A 20340-nucleotide genomic window follows, 5' to 3' on the forward strand; every position below is an offset into this window, starting at 1 on the left:
TAGCATTGCCATGCCCTCTTCCCTTTCCTCTAGTTCAATGCAGGAGTGCCTGCCATATAATTCAGTCAAATTCTAAAGTGCTGAGAGTGAGGAACACATTATTAATGACCTGTCCCACGAAAATTTTCTTTGGGAGAGTGTATATGTAAGAATATACCGATATTAATAGTCAATATCCTGATACTTCACAATTCACACCCAGATTAGGGTTGTGTGAATATGAACTTAAGGTTTTAGGAGCCTCACATGGTCTGATATTATAGGAATAAAGAAGACTTGGGGAAATACCATGTTGGAATCATTTATTTCAGATAAGAACACAAATGTAGTTTTATTTATTTAAAGCTAATTTTGAGGACTTTACATAGAGAAATATCCTACCTCCTTTTTCTTTCTAATCAGAGGAAGTATCTTCCATTGGTGGCCCCTAACAAAATGGAAATATCACAGGGAGTGGAAATTACATTGTCTATACACCTGCCAGAATCTGACAGCACTCAACATGTAGCAAATGCTCAAATGTAGTTGAATAGATGATAGTGGCCTTTTAGGTTAAGATTCTTTCTTCATAGGGTACTAGTTTCTCTGAATATGAACAAGAATCAGTAAGTAGGATAGCTGTTGCCTGAGATTAGGCATTGTAACTATTTATATAATTTTCATGCATGATCTTCTTTCTCACAATGTCTGTAGCACTTAGTCTGTAGCATTGATAACTTAGTATCTACCTTATGTAATCTAACAACCAATTATACATCAATGATGTAAGTAGTTTTTAAAAGGTTGTGAATGTCTAAGTCTTTTTATCCCCACATGGTAAAATTTGATTTCTGACTCTTTTGTGTCTCTCTCTCAACACCTGTTTCATGCTGGTCAGAGAGTAGGTGCTTGATAAAACCTTTTGACTTAACTCTAGTAGTTTATGTGGGCATTGGATAGGTAATTTGGTTATTTCAGACATTACAGGATTTGAGTAAGAAGATTTAGCAATGAAAGAGGCTCTCAAAATTATTAGCTGTAAATTACCTTTACTTATTTACAAATTACTTAGCCTCTTTGAAACATTTGTAAAATAGGGATAGGGATTCTTTTTTATCAGGGATGATCAAATGCAATTATTTGATAAAATATTTTGTTGACTAGAAAATATTCTACAAATACAAGTGTTGGTTATTATTTGAGATATGGCTACTCCTGGTATTTTTCTTTCATTCTTTCTTCTCTTGCCTAAAGACTACAAGTAGGTAGACAGTGAAGCCAAGAGCCTAGGGCAGGGGTTAGAGAAAGTTAAGACAGATAGAGACATGGCCATTTATAAGCTGTGTTGTTTGTACAAAGAAGGGATTGGGTGATGGTCTCTCAGAGTTTCCCTGAAGGGCTGTGGAGGCTCAGTGTGCGTCAGTGTCAGCCCCATAGAAAGATAGATGGAATAGGCTTCTTATTGCACCTCATTATTATTATTTTTATTTTCCTTAAAACAGTGGTGCAAAAGTACTGCACTCAAAATGTAGATGTGGTAGGAATTAGAGATAGTTTATGGATGGCATGCAGCAGTCATTTATCTTTTTCATCAGGTGCAGAATCTTCCTGTTGAGAAGGGAAGAAATGGGGGGAAAAAAACCAACAAAAAAAACCACTAAAACACTACTATGGCTACTACTTATCCAAGGCAAAGGAGAGAGAGAGAGAGAGAGAGAGAGAGAGAGAGAGAGAGAGAGAGAGAGAGAGAGAGAATGAGAATGCGCACATGCTGTGGTCACTCCATGCAAAGACCAGAGAGATATGTGGAGTGTCTCAAGTCTCAAGAAATGGGGGGAATATGTCTCTTGGAAGCTATGAACACTAATGCTTAGAAAAAGGAAACAGAAACCCCCCCCCAAAAAAAATAGTTTAAGGGACACTATCATCTTCTATTGGTGAGGATTCCTGGTCTTGGGGAGGTTCTGGAAAGTTTACTTCTCTTTCTTCTTCTTCTTCTTCTAGGACTGGAATAATTTCAATGTCTTCTTCAATTTTTGGTTGGGCAGATATTTCAGTTAGCTCTACCACATCTTCTTTTATTTCAATTGCCTTTTCTTTTTTTTCTTCAGCTGACAGGAGAAGAACTACATCCTAGAATACAAAATTCAACAAACTTTTCTTGACTTTTATCATTGCCATATTTCTCAATAATCTCTTTGAATATTTATCAGATAACTCCTTGTTTTTATGCTATTTATTTTATTTCCCATGTTCCTCCAAGTGCCAGGATTGATTTCCTAGATGCTCATATTCTTACCCAATCACTTATTAGGATTCATCCTCAATGCCAACAGTTTTGCCCTCTTTTCTGGAATGATCACACAATATTTGGGAAAGAACATTGCAATATAATAGAGGAATTTATATTTTCATTTTGATTTGCCTTTATTGGAGATAATTTTGGAAATATAATTTTCGTTCTCTAATCCTAATTTTATCATCTGCAAAATGAAATAATTAGTGCTGATTCCTAAATTCTGTACTAAATCTGACATTCTATGGTTGTGAAGCAGTTAATAATAGATATTTTCTGGTTGTGGAGCTTTGAACATCTTGTTTTGGAAGAGGGATCAGATGGATGAAAATGTGGTGGGTGGAAGAAGGGAATACTGAGAAATCAAGTGGAAGAACTATTGTCTTCAATCAACCTTCAACCTTCAACCATCTGCACACATGACACATGGAATCAAATTGGATGCTTGAGTCAAGCAGAAGTCAAGGTTAGTAAGAGGGTGCATATATTATAGAACTGTTTCATCTCTCTAACCTTTAGATTTATTTCAAATTTCAATTCCATCATTATTGGTATTTTCTGCTTCCCAGTAATATGCCAAGGCCATTTTTTATGAAGCTCCCAGGCTCAAAGTCTCATTGGATTACATTCTCTATATAAAGGATCCTTTTTTTTTTCTTTCATTCTTTCCTTTTTTTTTGTAAGACATTATTTTCTTAGAGGGAGGTTGAGGACAGAATGGCTACTACTTACAGCTTTGGGTCTGGAGCACAGTTTTTTCCACTCACTCTCAACAGTGCCAGCTGTCACAAGTTTTTGGAAGAAGGCAAAGATCAGCATCACTGCAAAAAGGCTCTGTAAAACAATGAAAAGATGAGGATGAAATGTAATAATAAAAAACATAAGAATAGGGTAAGGGCTCAGTAAATAACTGTTGACTAAAATTAGGTGATTAAAAAACAAATTCTTTAGGTGAGTAACGACTATCTGTAAGAACTACTAGTATCTTTATAACCCTAAGCCTTAGCACAACTTCTGACACCGAAAAAATTGTTAATCCATGTTGCTGATAGAAAGTGAGTAATAATTAGTTGAAGAATCAATTCTACGTAGGAAAGAATAATTACTAAGTCATAAATTAATTGTATCCAGCTTTATTTAGGTGGTATCACACCAAGGAAACCTCTTCACATTTGGGATATGCACCTTTCCCCCTTTAAACTCTACACTAAAAACTCCTTGAGGCAGCCCTAGCTGGTTTGGCTCAGTGGCTAGTGTTGGCCTGGGAACTGAAGGGTCCCGGGTTCAATTCTGGTCAAGGGCACATGCCCGGGTGGCGGGCTTGATCCCCAGTAGGAGGCATGCAGGAGGCAGCCAATCAATGATTCTCTGTCATCATTGATATTTCTATCTTTCTTTCTGAAATCAATAAAAATATATTTAAAAACAAAACAAAAAACTGCTTAAGGCAAAAGTTATTCATAACAACTTAGGTAGTTCTTCAATTTTCATCTTAATAATAATAATAAATGTAAATACCATTAGCAATATTAATGTTAAAACAAACACATACATAGCACTTTCTGTGTACCAGACACTGTTCTAAATGTTTTGCATATATTGACTCATCCTTCAAAACAGGGGTGTAAGTAAGTACTGTATCTTCTCCATTTCATGATTGAAACTGAGACAGAATGTGGTTAAAATTCTTGCCCAAAGGCATGAGGCAATAAGCACCAGATGCAGACAATCTGGATCTAGAGTTGATGCTCATAATAAAAATGCCACACTTCCTCTTTGAAAAGGAATCATATTTCACACTTACCAAGAACACTGTTCGAATTCTGTAACAATATGGTACATATAAAGGGTTTTTCTCAGCGGGGTTAGCTGTCTCACAGTTGTGTATGTTAATATATATCACAGAAGCCTTAATAAAGTTCAGACTCTCCACTTTAAAAAAATTGGAAATTGTAATATTAAATATGTCCATGATCAAAAGAATTATCCCAGAAATGGCAGCAAAGAGGCTCAATGAATTCATTATCATTTTCCCTTTGACCTGAAATGAAGACATAAAGAGTCATTAATTGGGTTTGATTTCCATTTGGAGAATTTAAGCTAGGAAGGTATTCCAGATCTCATTCCTCTGACTCACAGAGGTACTACTAAATCATCCTATACCACACTTCCCTCAGTTGTTTTTAGTTTTCTGTTACTGTAAAATAAAAACCTTCATCTCTCAATTTTGTTCCTTTCTCTGTATTTCCCATCTCATTTTATGCCATCACCATCCCATCAGTTTTTTCCAGAAATAATTGTAGGAATAATCCTTCATTCTTATAAATTTTCCCCTTGCACTTCCTTTCACTACCATTGTTACCATCCTAGTAGGTATTTAATAAATATTTATTGGGTAAATGAAAATAAATAGTATTCAGAGTATATCTGTCTGTGTAAGAAGGTAGAAGGGAGAGAAAAAAGAATGTTCTTCCACCTAATAAAGTGGGTATATGTAGGGAAAGAGCAGATAGAACCCTCTGAGTCTGGACCATCAAGTGAAAAGCAAGAACAGCAAGATTAATAACACCACTTTCTCCCTACTGACATCGATTGCAGTCAGCCATCTTTAGGGCTGATGTCTCCGGTAGCACAGGCAGGAGGATGTCAGTGGGAGTGTTCTAACTTGCAAGGATGATAAAAGGTCAAAACAGGAAAATATATGTGACCAGTACCATAAAGATATGAAATTATTGATGATTACTTTACGACACACATATTTCATCCATGACTATATGATCTACAGATGGCAAGTCAGTAGGACTGGCTGTATTTGGAGAACAAAACAACGTGACTTTCATAAACAGTTTCTCCCCACCCTCCACCCCCCAACCCCCCGCCCCTCACACACACACACACACAAACTGAGTTTGTCAGACCACCTCTAGAGTAGAGCATTTCAATTCACTCGATCCCTCACTGACTTTGGAAGTGACTCAAGTCAGCAATAGCTTAATAGGTGTAAAAAAAATTGGGGGAGAAAACCTTGTGGTGAGCTCGTGACCCATACAATATGGGAGCTCTTCTGGGGTGAAAGTGCCTCCGGAGCACTTTCCTTTATACTACTCCATTTCATCCTAATGACAATGCCATGTGGTAGCAAGTACTGTTATCTTCATTTTACAGGTGAAAACTCAGAGGTACATGGAGATAAGCTGAGCTCAAAATTGCAGCTCAGCATCAACTAGGACTTGAGTCAATCATAGCACTGATTAGATAGCTGCCCTAAATGGCAGCCTGAGAGAAACGACATAACTTTTAAGGAGATTTGTTAGTCTCACACAGCATTTGTCAGTCATAAAATCATAAGCATGCTCTTCATCTGCCTTTAAATTGTTTCCGTGGATGCATTTCAGGTAGATCTCATTTTCAAATTTTTCTTAAATAAAATCACAATCGTATTGTAGAGGATCTTTTGCTTTTAAGGGTTGAGAGAACTCAATGCTATTGTGATTCCAAAGGTCTTTAAGGGTCCTTGTTTTCAACTGAGAAATCAAATAATCCTCTGATGGGTGGGAGAGAAGAACATATGATTACTTGCCAAACTTTTCCTGGAGTTTGTCTTGGCTGCTGCCAGGAGTGATCCAGAAATGATGTACTATCAAAAGAGAAGTGGTAGGTGGGGAAGGGTGTAGAGATGGGAGAATTGGCAGAGGGGGAGAGAAGCAGAGAGAGTGATTACTTTTTAACAGTGAGAACTGGGTTGTAAAAAAGCTATCCACACTTTCAACCACTTTCACTAATTTACTTAGCCATTTTTATTGGATTCATTTATTTTTCAGTTGGTCATATTTCCCCTTTATTCAAGTTCAACTACATTCATTCCATGCCTCTTATTCAACCAACTGAGGAGCTGTGACTAGGAATATAATAAAACCAAAGATGCCTTGGCCAACATGGCTCAGTGGTTTGAGTGTAGACCTGCTCACCAGAGGGTCTCAGGTTTGATCCCAGGTCAAGGGCATGTATCTGGGTTTCAGGTCTATTCTCTGCCCCCTGGTCCCGGTGTGTGTGTGGGTGCAACCAATCATGGTGTCTGTCACATTGATGTTTCTCTCTCTCTCTCTTGCCTCCACCCCCTCCCTTCCACTGTCTCTAAAAATCAATGGAAAAAAATATCTTCACTCCTCCGGTGAGGGTTAAAAAATAATAATAATTAAAAAAGCACAAAGAGGCAGAATTTGCATTTCCATGTCAATTAGTAGTCAGACTGTGAATTTAAAAGTTTTGCTTTTCTTTTAAAAATTTTCTGTATAATTGCTCTTAGTAGTTCCCAATAATTTACATGACTAATGTTAATGAAGAGTGAATCAATGTAGGAAATATTTGGCCTGAATGTCATAGGCACCCCATTAAAATGTTGGCTGCTACAGGAAGTGATGATAATTATTTCTCATTTTGCTTTTCTACTGTCCAAGCTGTAAAAATAGAGAAAATACTTAATCTATCTCCCCTTGTTCAGAAAATCTTGGGCTCTTCTTTATCATAGCAACTACTAAAATGTAATGGTGATATAAACACCACTGCCCCATACCACACCCAGACAGGCTTACAAGCTTGAAAAACATGTACATGAAACAGCCATAAGGAATGCTGCTCTCCTGATAAGCTACGGGAGGTTCATTTGGGATGGGACTAATTTCACCATGTGCAATAGTAACTAAACAGAATTGTAAGGAAGAAGGACCAGTTGGAAGTGGGATGGTCCTATCCCCTTTTGCTTTCCGAAACACCATGTTATATAGTCCAAATGTCTAGTCCTCCTTTGCCTGCCCAACTTGACTTTGGATAAGTCATGCTTTGAACACCCTTCCTTCCCTTTGCAGATTCATGTAGGATATCTTTCTCTGACTTCACATGAAGCATGATGACTAACTCTCAACCATGGCATTCATACTCAATTTAGTCAAGTTTCTTTCCACAAATTACTTTAATCAGACAAGCTATCTCCTACTCAACTTTCCTCAGCACAGAACTAATCTGGTATATTCCTGTAGAGTCTTTTTTAAATTTTTGTCTGCATCACTCCCCAAATGGTTGTGAATTTTTACTCACCATTATGCCTCCCCAGAGAGGGTACCACACAGTTACACAGATAGGTACATAGACCTCCAGGTGGATTATCAGAAGACCACCAAGAGCAATGTGGAAGAGCCCATTCATAATCTGGACAGCCTGTGGAGAAAATAGGGGCACTGGTGAGTGAATTTAAATCATCTTCAAGTCAGAAAGCAAAGGTAAAGCTGGAAGCCCTGTCTTGGGCCTGTGTAAAATGCCTAAAAGAAGTGGTGAAGATACCAAGACCTATGTCTTGTTTGGATTCATTTTCTTCACCGCCTGGGTGAAGAAAATGGGTCATTTCCAAGGTAGATATGCCTAGGATGTTGGTGATGAACTGGGTTATCATACGTAAGTCTCAAAATCAAAAGATTACTGTGATAACTTCTCTGTACATCTTTGATTTGACCCACCATTTCAGACATAAAGAACACTTCAGGTTGGATCAGATACCTTCAAATTGGATTGAATCCTGTACCTGGTCTACAGCATCTACTTCTATAAGCCAGAGAATCCCTCGAATATGGAATGGAGGGTAACTGACTCACCCCCAAAGCCTTGGATTCCCTCATGAAGAAGCTTTGTGTGGGGCCAACCACAGGAGATACCTTCCTGGGAATTATTTTTTTAACAGGTTGCATGGCAATAGGGCCTTTCCTAGGATCTGCTGGGAAAGCTCCACTCATTGAATTTCTGGGTGTCGTCATTTCACCCTCAAAAATCCTAAAAATAAAACAAATAATAAAATGAGAAGAGAGAGAACAGGATTTCAGTAGTCTTTTATCTTGTGTCATTTGATCTGAATACTTTTTTTCAGTATTTTTTCCCATGGATATCTTTGATTGTAAACATGACCTCTTCCTTGTGACTTTGGATCTGAGGCAAGTCTTACTGGATTGGGAGGGGGCATCTCAGGCAAGGACATATGGGCCCAGGGTTTGCTGCCAGTATTCTTGACAACTATATTTGGGGCATAATTTATCTTGTAAACACCATGCTCATATATCTGCATGTTCTGTTTGTCTCTCAACCCTGGATGCTTTTCTTATGCTTTAATATTGGAAAATGCATTTTGTTTGGACTTGCCCTTATTCCTATGTTTATTTGCTTTTGTCCATTGTGATGGACCAGAGGCATCATGACAGAATATGATGATGTCTGTCCTTGGAGTCAGGAAGGGCTGATTCTAGTCTGCCCTCTACTACTAACTCTGTGACCTTGAGTTAATCACTTCAAGGAGGCTCTCTAAGGTTGTATGTAAGACCAGGGCCTCTTGATTCAGATTGCCTAGGTTTAAATCATGAGTCTTCTTTTTGCTGTGAACCTTGGGAAAATTTTTAAAAAGTCTCTGGGCCTCAAGTTGAACTATTGTTATGGAAGATAATAATAATTCTTTTCTCATAGGGTTGCTATAAGGTTTAAATGAGCTGATGGTCTGTGGATGGCTGGTATCTTTTTACTCAGATGGAGCTCAAATGTCAGATTCTCAGAAAAGCCTTCCCTGAACCCTCAATCCATGATTCAACCTGCTAGTTACTCTCTCCCACAACACCCCATTATATTTAATTGCTTGTTTATAAATTCCATCAAAGCAGAGACCTTGTTCTCTCTAATCCAGTATTTTAGTAGTTTCCTAGTAAGTATGATTGAAGAAATAAATGTATGTAAGATATTTATGTCTGAATTATTATTAGCTGTTTTTGTTGCTGTTGTTGTTTTTAGCATTATTACCTTTTGAGCATTACTTTCTCTTGTTTCTATCTGAAAAATGAGCACAATACCCCTTTCACAGACATTTGTGAGAAGTTAACATGTGAAAGTGCCTAGTACATAGTGAGAAAGTAGTAAATACTAGTTGTTCTTAGAATTCATAATTTATTCATTTCTGAAGTTAGACAGTGCTATTATCAAGGTCCTTCCCAGTGCTAATATTTCAAGAATGCTCAGCCCTCTTTACCTTGGGCTATCTTCTGGTATTCATTTGTTTATGTCAGTTTCTTACATGAATTCTATTTGGTCTCTCCTGGGCTCTGGAAATCTCTCTTTTGGGACACATCTTTGTTCTAGTCTTTATTGACTGCAAGTTGTGTAAGGAGATTTGGAGACCAAGACTGTTTGTCCACCTTGCTTATCTTACTGAAGTCACACAGAGCCAGGCAACTACAGGTGTGCCATGAGACAGGTAATTGGATGTCTCCTGGGCCTCACCTTTGTACCTGCTTTATAGTGACAAAGAGATTTTTTACATCTGGCATCTCATGTGAGCCTCACAGAGTAGATTAGGGATAAGTCATTGTCCCTACTTTGTACAGAAGGTAACAAGGGCATAGAAAAGTTGGGTAACTCTTTAAAGTTTCATGACTAGTAGAGATTTAAAATGTGGACTTGGACCTCTACAATGAGGTACCTATGGTATCAGACTGCTTTGTACCCTGTAGGGAATAGGAATTCAGTCTATTTTACTAATGAACCTCTTTCTTCTCCTTCAAATTGGGTGATTACAAATCAATTGAGGAAAGAATATCTGTCTGATCTGAAGGGAAGAGAGGAGGATTTGACTGAATGCTTTGCACTTGATTTTGCTCAAATTCTAGATTATCATATGTCATGTGGTCTTGGGGATCTGCTTGGTACCAACCAAAAGGAATATATCAGTGTAGCCCACTACAGAGTTTACAAACTGGTCACCAGACAGGATTTTTAAAGCTACTCATGGGGAACCTCAGAAACCATTGTGTTCATTTGACAAATGAGGAAATGGTGGCCCAGGGATGGGACATGCCTTGTTAAAGACTTTGCTCCCAGTGATCAAGCCAAACCAGAAGGCAGTCACCATGGCCCTGAGACTGGTGCTCTTTCTGCCACACAGCAAGCTATACCACATACAGTTATTCACTGAGCACCTACTATGAGCCAGGAATAGTGTATATGCATCTAGTTCCAACTCTCCCAACACCTTCTTTACTAAGTAGGCGTTTTGTCTTATTGCAAACACAGAAAATGGAGGTTCAGAGAGGTTAATTTTCCCATGCCAAGTGTGGAATGAGCTGGGAGTCACCACACTCCTCTCCAGAGGGCTCATTTTAGTGAGGATGACTTAAAATAAAGAGCAAAAGTCATCAATTATCTAGATGATTGGACTTCTGTTGTTTTTAATTTCTCCATATTTTTTCAATGGCCTAAGGTTGTATCTGTATTATTGATGAGATAAGCCATTTATGTAAGCAAGTTCTACTTAGGCTATGTCTGCTGTGGCTAATGGCAATAATGACCATTAGGGAAAACTATATTTTCTCTATTAAAATAATGTCTTGCTATGGAAATTTCTACAAAGCTTTCAAAAATATTAAGATAAAAATGGTAGTAGATCAACAAAAGCATACCTGTTTCTATATGCTACTTCATTTCTTATGCAAATATGCTCTCATGTATATATACTTATGTGTGTGATTATATTATATTATATTATTATATTATATTATATTATATTATATTATATTATATTATATTATTATATTATATTATTATATTATAATATTATATTATACTAGAGGCCCAGTGCACAAAATTCATGCATGGGGGTGGTCCCTCAGCCCGGCCTGCACCCTCTCCAATCTGCTACCCCTCAAGGGATGTCCGACTGCCGGTTTAGGCCCAATCTCACATTCCTCTCACAATCCAGGACTGCTGGCTTCTAACCGCACGCCTGCCTGCCTGCCTGATCGCCCCTAACCACTCTGCCTGCCTGTCTGCCTGATTGCCCCTAACTTCTCCCCTGCTGGTCTGATCTCCCCTAACTGTTCCCCTGCCTGATTGGCCCTAACCACCTCTGCCTGCCTGCCTGATTGCCCCTAATCGCCTGTGCCTGCCTGCCTGATCACCCCTAACTGCTCCCCTGCCTGCCTGATTGCCCCTAACTGCCTCTGCCTCGGCCCCCGCCACCATGGCTTTGTCCAGAAGGAAGCCTGGAAGATGTCTGGTCTATTCTGTCTAATTAGCATATTATCCTTTTATTAGTATAGATTATATTATATTATCCTAGAGGCTTGTAGCACAGATTTGTGCACCGGTGGGGTCCCTCGGCCCTGCCTGCGTCCTCTTGCAGTCCAGGACCCTTCCGGGGATGTCAAAGAGCCAGTTTCAGCCTGATCCCCACAGGCCAGGCCAAGGGACCCCACCAGTGTGTGAAACCATGCACCAAGTATATAAGATCTTTGGTTAATCTCTTCCTGCCCTACTCCCTCCCCTCTTCCCTCTAAGATTCATCAGTCTGATCCATGTTTTCATGCTGTGCATTGAGTGTCTGCCCCCTGGTGGTCAGTGCATGTCATAAGTACTGGTCAAATGGTTGAATGGTCACTTAGGCTTTAGATAGATAGATAGATAGATAGATAGATAGATAGATAGATAGATAGATAGATAGATTATATTATTCCAGGGCATTATAGAATGACTGGATAATGAAAGCTTCATTCTATGGGAATATATAAAAGTAGACCACATACTCCTAAGGATATTGTAGATTCCTGAAGCTTCGCCCTATTCAAAAAAAATTGTTCATAATTACTTACACGGTGCCCTACATGGTATGCCCAAAGACTCATTGGTACATTAATAATTCATAACCAATGTGGGTTACTGACCACATTGGTCAAAATATGGTAATAATAGTATCTTATTTTCACTAAACTATATCAAAATAAGGACTTGGCTTACCAGACACTGCCCCATTTTATGGCAAATCTCTTTTGATTTTTAAAAGATACCACTGTTTCTCTCCACCCACTGAAGGAGAGCTCAAGGCTTCATGGGTTTTGGTTTGAGTTATGACTTTTAGGTCCAATAACTGCATCATTTACTGAGAAGTTCAAAGCTTTTGTTACCTCAACTTCCCCCTTCATTACCTCAACTTCCTCCTTTGCCACTCAAAATACTTTTGCCTTTTTATCCTTTCTGGCCTCCTGTGTACTTATCTCTTAGGAAGAATGTTCTTGCTTCCTTTCCCTCTGCCTGTGCATCTCAGCCTATCCCCATCCACCAAGATTTTAGTCCTTCAAGGAGTCGGTTGTTGCATCATCAGTCTCACTGTTCCCAATACCCATGTAGCTGGAGCTAGTCCCAGCTCTGTTGCTTGCTACTTTTGTTATCTCTTGATTCAAAGTATTGTTTTGAGAACATGAGATACCTTGCAATTTACAAAATATGTAATATTTAAAGAAAATTGTAGGCACCAGACCTTTTGTTAAATAGTAAAATGTGCCTCGGTGTCCCCCCATCCCAAAGCCCTTTCTTTAATATAGCAGTGTCCCTCAACACTGCCCAGTGTCCCTGTCCTTTACCCAAAGCTTCTTAAAAGCTTATGGTTCCACTCTCTTCCTCCACTTCCTCTCTGCCCCCTCACTCATCCATGCTTCACAGCCAGTTGTAGGGGAGTCACTCAACTGGAACTGTTCTCTGCAGGGACCATGCTGCAGAGTCCCCAGCCTTTCCTCAGGCATCACCCCTCAGATTGCTTTATTTCTGTTTCCCCTGTCACCCAGGCATAAAAAGTTGGAGCCATCTGTCACTGGGCTCCTTTGTCTCCCATGTTCACTCAATGGCCAGGTCTTGCTGTATGGGCCTCTGTATTGTACCTTATCTTGCAGGTGAACCTTTTTCTACTTCCACTATCACCTCATGCATTCAATTCTCATTTCCTCTCTTGGTTTGAGCACAAAAATCTTGCTTTTCTGCCTTCAGTCTTTCTCTTTTCTAATCCACCCTCTCTCCTTTTTTTTTCTTTGTTGTTGTTTTTGTTAGTCCTCACCCGAAGATATTTTTCCATTGATTTTTAGGAAGAGTGAAAATTGAGGGAAAGACAGAGAGAAACATTGATGTGAGAGAAACACATCGGCATGAGCCCAACCAATGCCCAGGCCTGGGAGGAGCCTGCAACCAAGGTACATGCCCTTGACCAGGATCACACCTGGGACCCTTTGGTCCACAAGCTGATGCTATATTCACTGAGCCAAACTGGCTAGGGCTACCCTCCCTCCTTCCGTGATGGATTTGAAGCAGGATTTGGTGTCCACCACCCTGCTCCAGAAATGTTATCCTGTGATCCAATGCCCTAAATTACTACTTAGGTCATACCCTTCCTGAGCTTGAACTCTCTCTCAAAACCGTCATTGCCTGTGAAGAAGCCCTTCACAGTTCAGCTCTACCCAACTTCTTAAGCTCCATCCTATTGTTTCCCGCTGTTTTCCACAGGAGCCAGAGCCACTGGTCTGGACTAGCCTCTTGCTTTCTCCTCTCAATCCTCTCCTCTGTGAAACGCTCCTCCTGCCCCTGCATTTTCAGCCAAATTCCCCATGAAACACACACATGACCCGAGGTTGTTCCTGCCCTTCTCACTGATGGCATCGACTTCTCTTTCAAAGTCAGAGCTCTTTGCATTTCTTACTATTTTCTTTATATACCATATTGTAGCTTCTCTAATGGGATTTAAATCCTGCAAGGAAATTTCCTACTAGTATTACACAGAGAACTCATTTTCTCCATACTACGAGGTCAGTAAACGTTAGAATGAACATTAAACTGAACTGCCTCTTCAGAGCAGGTTTACAAAATGTACAGGGCATCGGACAAAAAGGCAATCTGATCAGTGAGATCAAATTATCTTACGGGAAACAGAAAAAGGAGTCACATTATATACTGGTTTTAGAAAATAGTTATGGCATGGTTAAATTTTATTTTTGTCCTCTGTCGTTAGAGCTTCCTCTCATCTCCAGTGCCCACTTTTACTCTAAGCTTCTGTGATGGATTTGAGGTTCATTTTGGTGTCCACCAAGCCCCTTCAGAAATGTTAGCCTGTGAGGCTTAGTAACATCTAAGGATATTTCCATTTCATGGGCTATCTTTTGAAGGGAAAAAAATTAAAGTAATGGGAAAAGAGTTATTTAAATTATAGCAACAACTAGTTACTTTCTTGTTTCGTACTACATAACTGGTTCTAAGATCTTCAAGATTTTAGTTCATTTAATCTTTATAATGCAATTGGTGTTACTATTGCCACAATTTTATAGAAGAGGGAACTGAGAACACAGAGGCTTAGTAACTTGTCCTGAGGTTAGTGGCTTGTAAGTGTAGAGTGCAGGTCTGAGCCCAGCAGGTTGGCAATTGTGTTTTAATCTACATGCTGTAATCTGACTCAGAGTTGATCTGCCAGAATTGAGAAAGAGAGGGAGGCAGAAAGAGAGAGAGACAAAAAGGGAAATATTAAGAGTGGGTGGGCAGCAAGCTTTGATATGACTCCTCCTCAAATCATGACACTATCAGAAAACATGACCAGGAAAGTGCTAGAATTAAAGCAAAAATCTCCACTCTCCAAAACTATCCTATACCTCCCCCATCAATTACTCCATTTTAGTAATTGAAACGTAGAAAATTGATTCCTTACCTGAGTCTCCAAGACCTTAGGGCTCAAGGGCTGATTTGATGCTTGCTGCTGAGTTCACTTGACTGCTACTTTCTCAAGTGCACAGGGCTGAGTGAGTTAGGCCAGACCTAGGATCGCTGATAGATACCAGGTGACAGGAAATCAGTGACTTCTGCTACCTTGGACATCACCCCAATTACTTCGGTTTAATATACACTTATTAGAGCTGAAGGACATAGAAATAAGTTTCTGCCTTACAGGAGGTTTCACTTCTTGAAAAGGACCCCAGGGGACTGCCTGACGTACTTTGCACAACCTTAATTAGAAGAACTTTGCAGCCCCCACCCTGTAAGCAGGTGTGGATATTGGGTCCCCAAGGGCAAGAAGGGCTCTAGAAATTTTGCAAAGATGGGCTGTGAACACTTTTAACTTTTTACTTCACTTTTAGGAGTGGGTAGGTAGGAAGGAGGCATCCATGCAGAGAGAATTGAGAATCATTAAGCCCTTACACTTGAGAGATTCTGTGTATCTGTCTCCAAATATTGTCTCATTGGCCCACACTTAGGGTTCTAGTGGGACCACATTGTGTCTTGTGTCGGATTTAGTAGAAATGGCCTAAAAATATACTCTGGTGCTGTAGACCACATCCCCAAAAGCTTGAGACAAGAGTTTCATGTTTGGGGATATAAATTGAAATAGTACTTCTACCTGCCAACCTACCTTTTCCTCCACCCACCTTTTCCTCCATCTGTTTAGTTCCCTTGTGTCCCCTCTCTTTTAATTCTGGGCTGGAGCTAGAGCTATCAAGCCCAGTGCCAGATCAAATGAGGGAATGGAGGAAGCTGGTAGCCAGGAGAGTTCAACCATTTAAAAGATGAACCAAAGAAAGTTTTGCCCCCAAATACCGAGCCCCCTACCCCCACTATATACAGCTTCTACAGTAGTCTCCCCTTGTTTGTGGTTTCACTTTCATGGGTTTTAGTTACCCACAGTCAATTTTGGTCTGAAAATATTAAATGAAAAATTCCAGAAATAAACAATTCATATTTTTAAATTGTGTGTCATTCTGAGTAGTGTGGTACAATCTTATGCTGTCTTGCTCTGGCCTTATGCTGTCCTGCTCTGGCCTTATGCTGTCCTGCTCTGGCCCACCCCAGACATGAATCATCTCTTTGTCCAGTATCTCCACACTGTATATGCTTCTTCCCACTGGTCACTAAGTAGCTGTCTAGGTTAGCAGATCAGCTGTGGTGGTATCTCAGTGCTTGTGTTCAACTAACTCTTATTTTACTTAATAATGGCTCCAAATCGCAAGAGTAGTGATCCTGGCAACTTGGATACAACAAAGAGAGGCTGTGATGTGTTATGTATGTGTAGGAAAAAATATAATACATACAGGGTTCAGTACTGTCTGTGGTTTCAGGTATCCACTGGGAGTCTTAAAATAGATTGCTTATGGACAATGAGGACTATCGTATTTCACCTGTTGGATTTTTCATTATTTTTAAAATGTCCTTCCCCATTGCTTTATTTCATTAGAGACCCAGGGTTGTAGTTAGGTAATTGTTTGCCTATTCTAAAGGGCTGAAATATGGTAGCTCTATTGCTGAATCTAAGGTTAATTCATATTTAATCTCTTCTTTTCTCTCCTCTCCTCTTTTTCTTCCTTTGCCTCTCTTTTCTTTAGGGTGGTTTGGAATCAAAGGGCAAAAACCAGTGATTAATAGTAGGTCTGGAGAGGCTACTTTTGATGCAACATGTAAGAAAATGCCACCTCATTTGTTTCATTTTGCTCTTATTTCCCTTGCCTTTGGGATTAATCTTATTAACCAATCTCACTCCAATAAATTTATTTTTAAAAAATTAAAAATGCTATCTCCCCATCCAGTAGTAGTTCATCAGTGGAATAGGCTACCACTTGAATTGAGAACTTACTGTCATCAAGTATACACAGGTAAGCCTTGCAGTCACCTCTCATAAAAGCCATAGGGAGGAGAGGAGTGGAAGCATAAGCTTTGTCACCCATCCATTCTATATTCTGGTTATGGATCTATGGGTATCTCCTTAAGTGCTTGAGTGATTGGTGACAGGGACAGTAATTTCATAGGGTCTGAGTTGTAGATGACTATGAGGCCAGAGGTTTGGGTCCAGGATGTTGAGTGGCTATAGAGACGTGCCTTCATTTCAGTGAGCTTGGGAGCAGGGTCAGACTTGGCAAATATCTGGCATCAGTGAGGCTCAAATTGGGGTTGCACACCTGATTCTTCATATCCTTGTCTCTGTGTAGGCCCTGCTTTTCCCAACTCTTCCTTGGAGTGTTTGCTACTCTGTTTTTTGGTGTGTGTTTTTCAAACTTAGGTGGCTACAAGTGTGATTGCTCCTAAATAAACTTGAATTTAAACTTATATAAACTTTCATGTAGCCTTTGCAGGTTTGGCTAGATTGACCTGTAGGTGCTTGAGTGTGTTGAAATCCCACTGCAGTTTGTGTTTGTCAGTAGCACTTTATTTGTCCCATTTTTTTTCTCTGTTATGTTTGAGGATGTTTTATGAGATCAATTATACATTTAAAATTTTTTTCTCTGAAGTAAACCTCTTGTCATTACGTATTGGCCTCCTTACTTCCATATAATGATCTTTCTTGAACTCTGCACAGACTTTTATCAATTCCACTTTTATTTTGTCAGCATTTGCCTGATAGGAATTTTTCTTCCTTTTATTTTCCCTACCTCCTAATACCCCTATTTATTTTTATCCTGGAAACATTTGCCTCTCTTATGAAAAGTACATTTCGCAATGTAGTTTCTACATTTCTCAATGCCATTACGATGTACCGTCATCATTATTTGTAGGCTTTGACTTGTGTGTCCCTTGCAAGCAGTAATTTCATAGGGTCTGATTGCCTTGTTCTCTGCAGTGCTGTGAAAGATGACAGTTCTGCTTGGGTACTGCCTCTCATGTCAGTGATCAGCAGCCATCTCCACTCTCAGGAAGCTACCTGGTGCTGGAGGGTTTGGTTTCAGAGAATTGGTTAGAGAGATTCAGGGTCCCTCAGAGGTGAAATCAAAGACCTTACTATGAATACTTTTTTAAATTAAATTTATGGGGATAACATTGGCTAAGATTACATGGGTTTCAAGTGTACAATTCTATGGTACATCATCTGTATATTGCTTTGGGTGCCCACCGCTCAAAGTCAGATCTTCTTCCATCCCCATGTATTTGTCGCCCTTTACCCTTTACTCCACCCCCAACCCTACCAAGTTGCAAACAGAACTTGGTTACAAGTTGGAAAGTCCCAATGTTATACTTATAAATAATTAAAACTCAGGAAAATGTAAATTTGAGTACTTAAGAGCTTTGTAGTTTAAGAGGTCCTCTTTCTGTTTTGGGGGACTACTTTACATTTTTGACAGTTAGAAAAGTTACATCAGTTGAATACCTATTTATATGCCAAGCATTGTTGATATAACACTATAATTTGATTCTGTTTTATAATCAGTGGAAATGAATGTTCAGGAAGTGGGGGAAACTGACCCATAGTCATAGAGTAAGTGATAAAATGTGATTTTGGAAAGCAAGAAAACCTCAATTATAAATTTAAAAGAAAACATACCATTTCCTAAGTTATTTTTAAATCCCAGGCACTGATAAAACCAGTTTACATGGTTCACTTAAGGCTCATGGAAACCCCCCAAGGAGGTATTATTACATTTTAATCTAGAAATTTAAAGCTCATGCAGGTTAATTTGATCAAGTCAATTAGCTGTAAATTGCAAAACTGACATTTATTTTTTTCTTTTTTTTCTTTTTTTATTTATTGCTTAAAGTATTACAAAGGGTATTCCATATGTGTCCATTTTATCCCCCTGCCCTAGACAGTCCCCTAGCCTCCCCTATCCCCCAGTGTCTTATGTCCATCGGTTATGCTTATATGCATGCATAAAAGTCCTTTAGTTGATCTCTTACCCCCCTACCTCCTGCCCCCTAACTCTCCCCGGCCTTCCCGCTGCAGTTTGACAATCTGTTTGAGGCAGCTCTGCCTCTGTATCTATTATTGTTCAAAAGTTTATAATGTTCTCTATTATCCATGAATGAGTGAGATCATGTGGTATTTTTCCTTCATTGACTAGCTTATTTCACTTAGCATAATGCTCTCCAGTTCCATCCATGACGTTGCAAATGGTAAGAGTTCCTTCCTTTTTAGAGCAGCATAGTATTCCATCGTGTAGATGTACCACAGTTTTCTAATCCATTCATCTACTGATGGGCACTTAGGCTGTTTCCAGATCTTAGCTATGGTGAATTGTGCTGCTATGAACATAGGGGTGCATATATCCTTTCTGATTGGTGTTTCTGGTTTCTTGGGATATATTCCTAGAAGTGGGATCACAGGGTCAAATGGGAGTTCCATTTTCAGTTTTTTAAGGAAACTCCATACTGTCTTCCATAGTGGCTGCACCAGTCTGCATTCCCACCAGCAGTGCACAAGTGTTCCTTTTTCTCCACATCCTCTCCAGCACTTGTCGTTTGTTGATTTGTTGATGACAGCCAGTCTGACAGGTGTGAGATGGTACCTCATTGTTGTTTTGATTTGCATCTCTCGGATGATTAGTGACTTTGAGCATGTTTTCATATGTCTCTTGGCTTTCTGAATGTCCTCTTTTGAAAGGTGTCTATTTAGGCCCTTTGCCCATTTTTTGATTGGATTGTTTATCTTCCTTTTGTTAAGTTGTATGAGTTCCCTATAAATTTTGGAGATTAGGCCCTTATCAGATATGACATTGGCAAATATGTTTTCCCACACAGTGGGTTTTCTCATTGTTTTGTTGATGGTTTCTTTTGCTGTGCAGAAGCTTTTTATTTTGATGTAGTCCCATTTGTTCATTTTCTCTTTAGTTTCAAGTGCCCTAGGAGCTGTATCAGTGAAGAAATTGCTTCCGCATATGTCTGAGATTTTGTTGCCTTTGGATTCTTCTAGAATTTTTATGGTTTCCTGTCGTACATTTAAGTCCTTTATCCATTTTGAGTTTATTTTTGTGTATGGTGTAAGTTGGTGGTCTAGTTTCATTTTCTTGCATATATCTGTCCAATTTTCCCAACACCGTTTATTGAAGAGACTATCTGGGCTCCATTGTATGTTCTTGCCTCCTTTGTCAAATATTAATTGAGCATATTGGTTCGGGCCGATTTCTGGGCTCTCTATTCTATTCCATTGATCTATATGCCTATTCTTGTGCCAGTAACAGGCAGTTTTGAGAACAGTGGCTTTGTAATACAACTTGATATGGGGTATTGAGATCCCACCTACTTTGGTCTTTTTCAGGATTGCTGCAGCTATTCGGGGTCTTTTTTTATTCCAGATGAATTTTTGGAGAGTTCGTTCTAGATCTCTGAAGTATGCCGTTGGTATTTTAATGGGAAGTGCATTGAATTTATAGATTGCTTTGGGTAGTATGGACATTTTAATGATGTTGATTCTACCAATCCATGAACAAGGTATGTTCTTCCATCTGTTTATGTCTTCCTCTATATCTTTTTTCAACGCCCTG

The 20340-nt window shown here is 39.3% G+C and overlaps 1 protein-coding gene across 2 annotated transcripts; it reads right to left on the reverse strand.

Moving 5' to 3' along the window:
• Positions 1-285: 285 nt before the first annotated feature.
• Positions 286-14977, reverse strand: MS4A1 (membrane spanning 4-domains A1). Of its 2 annotated transcripts, XM_036325741.1 has the most exons (7): positions 14811-14977; positions 7921-8095; positions 7370-7489; positions 5856-5912; positions 4080-4316; positions 3008-3109; positions 286-2112 (listed from the first exon to the last, which is right to left on the reverse strand). In XM_036325741.1, exons 2-7 carry the CDS (start codon positions 8077-8079, stop codon positions 1891-1893), a joined length of 897 nt encoding a protein of 298 aa, XP_036181634.1. In that variant the 5' UTR covers positions 8080-8095; positions 14811-14977; the 3' UTR covers positions 286-1890. The 2 variants fall into 2 exon arrangements, with proteins under 2 accessions (XP_036181634.1, XP_036181635.1); XM_036325742.1 differs by lacking the exon at positions 7921-8095.
• Positions 14978-20340: the final 5363 nt, after the last annotated feature.

The sequence above is a fragment of the Myotis myotis genome, unplaced genomic scaffold (assembly GCF_014108235.1).
Source record: "Myotis myotis isolate mMyoMyo1 unplaced genomic scaffold, mMyoMyo1.p scaffold_m19_p_10, whole genome shotgun sequence".
NCBI lineage: Eukaryota > Metazoa > Chordata > Mammalia > Chiroptera > Vespertilionidae > Myotis > Myotis myotis.